The sequence below is a fragment of the Echinops telfairi genome, unplaced genomic scaffold (assembly GCF_000313985.2).
Source record: "Echinops telfairi isolate 266 unplaced genomic scaffold, ASM31398v2 ScPeMD7_7457;HRSCAF=8495, whole genome shotgun sequence".
In the NCBI taxonomy this organism is placed as follows: domain Eukaryota; kingdom Metazoa; phylum Chordata; class Mammalia; order Afrosoricida; family Tenrecidae; genus Echinops; species Echinops telfairi.
Genome location: NW_022111357.1, coordinates 43,992,149 through 43,994,133, shown reverse-complemented (window position 1 = coordinate 43,994,133; position 1,985 = coordinate 43,992,149). Strand labels below are relative to the sequence as shown.

At 62.6% G+C, this 1,985-nt stretch overlaps 1 protein-coding gene across 1 annotated transcript in view; it reads left to right on the top strand.

Moving 5' to 3' along the window:
* Nucleotides 1–767, top strand: part of LOC101664448 (ATPase family AAA domain-containing protein 3-like) — a 16,130-nt gene extending 15,363 nt beyond the window's left edge. Inside the window, 1 exon segment of the mRNA XM_004705490.2 lies at nucleotides 353–767. Coding sequence (XP_004705547.1) covers nucleotides 353–521 — 169 coding nt within the window. The 3' untranslated portion in view covers nucleotides 522–767.
* Nucleotides 768–1,985: the final 1,218 nt, after the last annotated feature.

Genomic DNA, 1,985 nt, shown 5'->3' with positions numbered 1-1,985 from the left:
TCTGCTCAGTTTCCTGCTGGTTTGTAGCATTTCCAAGCAGAATGGAAGGTTCTGGGGTGGAGGTGGTGCCAGGCCAATATTCCTGCTGCGGCATGCCCAGCGTCAAGGAGCCCTAGTTCTGTGGGCACCAGCAGTGGCGCTCTGGGCCCACTCTCGGGGCACAGCCCGAGACATCACTTGCCACCTCTTTGTCTTACCTGGCCCTCACCAGGGGCTGCGGACTCTGTGGAGCTGGCTGCTGGGTGCTCCACTCAGGGGAGCATGCTGTGGCCTGGAGGGTCCCCTGGCTGGCCTCAGGGACCATCAGCGTTCCCGTGTCACCCGCAGCCAACCTGGGGCCCTCCCTTTCCAGGCGGCTGAAGCTGGCCCAGTTTGACTACGGGAAGAAGTGCTCGGAGATCGCTCAGCTGACAGAGGGCATGTCTGGCCGGGAGATCGCCCAGCTCGCCGTGGCCTGGCAGGTGAGGGGGGCCGGCCGGTTTGATGAGGTGGGCTGCTGGCCCGGAGCCCCCCACAGTTGAGCATGGGGGTCTTAGGGAAAGGTTTCTGTCCTGGCTTAGGCAAGGATGTCTACCTGGCAGCTGCACGTAGACACAGACAGAAGTCCACCAGGGGCACCTGGGGACAGCTGTTGACATTCAACCTTCACAGGTCCTGCCATATCCAGTGGGGCTGTTGGGGAAGCAGGGGGTTCTCAGCAGCACGGTTATAGTGGCCTCACATCAGACGTCCCAGGGCAGGCGGGGTGGGGGACTCAGGACACAACTGAAACCAGGGAAGAGCCAGCTCTGGTCCAGTGGGAGGGTGGTCAGGGACGGGTGTCCCGTGTCCACAGGCCTGCCTGGCGGGGGAGCAGCAGCAGCCAGTCTGCTCCTCTCGGCTGAGGTCCTCTCCAGGTGGGCCATGCCCTGGTGTCCAGGGCTGGAGAGCCCACCCTGTGGTCTTCAAGGGGTCAGCTGGGGCTCCTGGATGAGTCATTCAGGGCCCAATGGGTGAGAGTGGTATAGTCTCCCCACACCCAGTCTTTCCTTCTGGTGTCTCCCCAGTAGCAGCTGCCCAGGCTTGAAGTGACTGAGTGTTTGATTAATGCGTGCAAACTCCCCCTCACCTCAGCACACAGGAGGCTTAGTCAGGATGGCCTGGGGTTCGCTGGTGTGACAAACAGCCCCAAGTCTCCATTCCATCCCTGCCCCGGCCCCACTGAATGGAGTCATCCCATTGCCCACCTGACAAAGGTGGCACCCTCGTGTGTGCCTGAGAGGTGGAGCCGGAGGTGTACAGGCAGAGAGGCCCTGTTGAGACCCCAGGGCCGTGGCCCCTCGCTGCCAGGTCTCTGAGCCTGCCTGCAGGCATGCTCCCATGGGTCATGCCCATGGGCTTCCCCTGGCCTTGGTTGGCACTTGTCCCGAGATAAGCCTCACAGAGGGGCTCTAAGGCACTGCCTTCCCACCCTGACCTGTCTGAAACTGGTCCCGGCCGCCTGTCAAGTTTTCTCTGTCTGGCCTGAGGGACACAGAACTGAGCCAGCTTGGTTGCTCAGGCTACCTCCCACCCAGGGCTGGGTCTCATGTTGGTTCAGAGGCCATTTGGTGGCCATGCAGGGACCCCTGCGTCAGCCTGCTGGTCAGAGCCTCCGGTCTGAGGGTTTGCCACCACGTTTTAGACAAGCTTGCAATTTTTGTGTGGTTTTGGGGTATGCCCTCCACGCAAGAGACCTCCCCAGCCCAGTCTGCTGTGACCCCACCCTCAGAAGCTGCTGGGCCCTCGGCCTGGACTGCCAGTCCGTGTGTGAAGGAAGACCTGAGCACCCACAGAGGGCCAGAGGAGAACTTGCTTCCCCCTCCCGTACAGCCTGGGGGCGGGGCTGGGAGGAGGGGGCTTGGCTTCACCTGACACAGGCCGCCTCCTTGGGCCTCTAGCCAATAATCTGGGTGCAGGGGCAGCCCCACCTCCAGAGGGGCCCTGTGGCTCCTCCCACCGTGGGC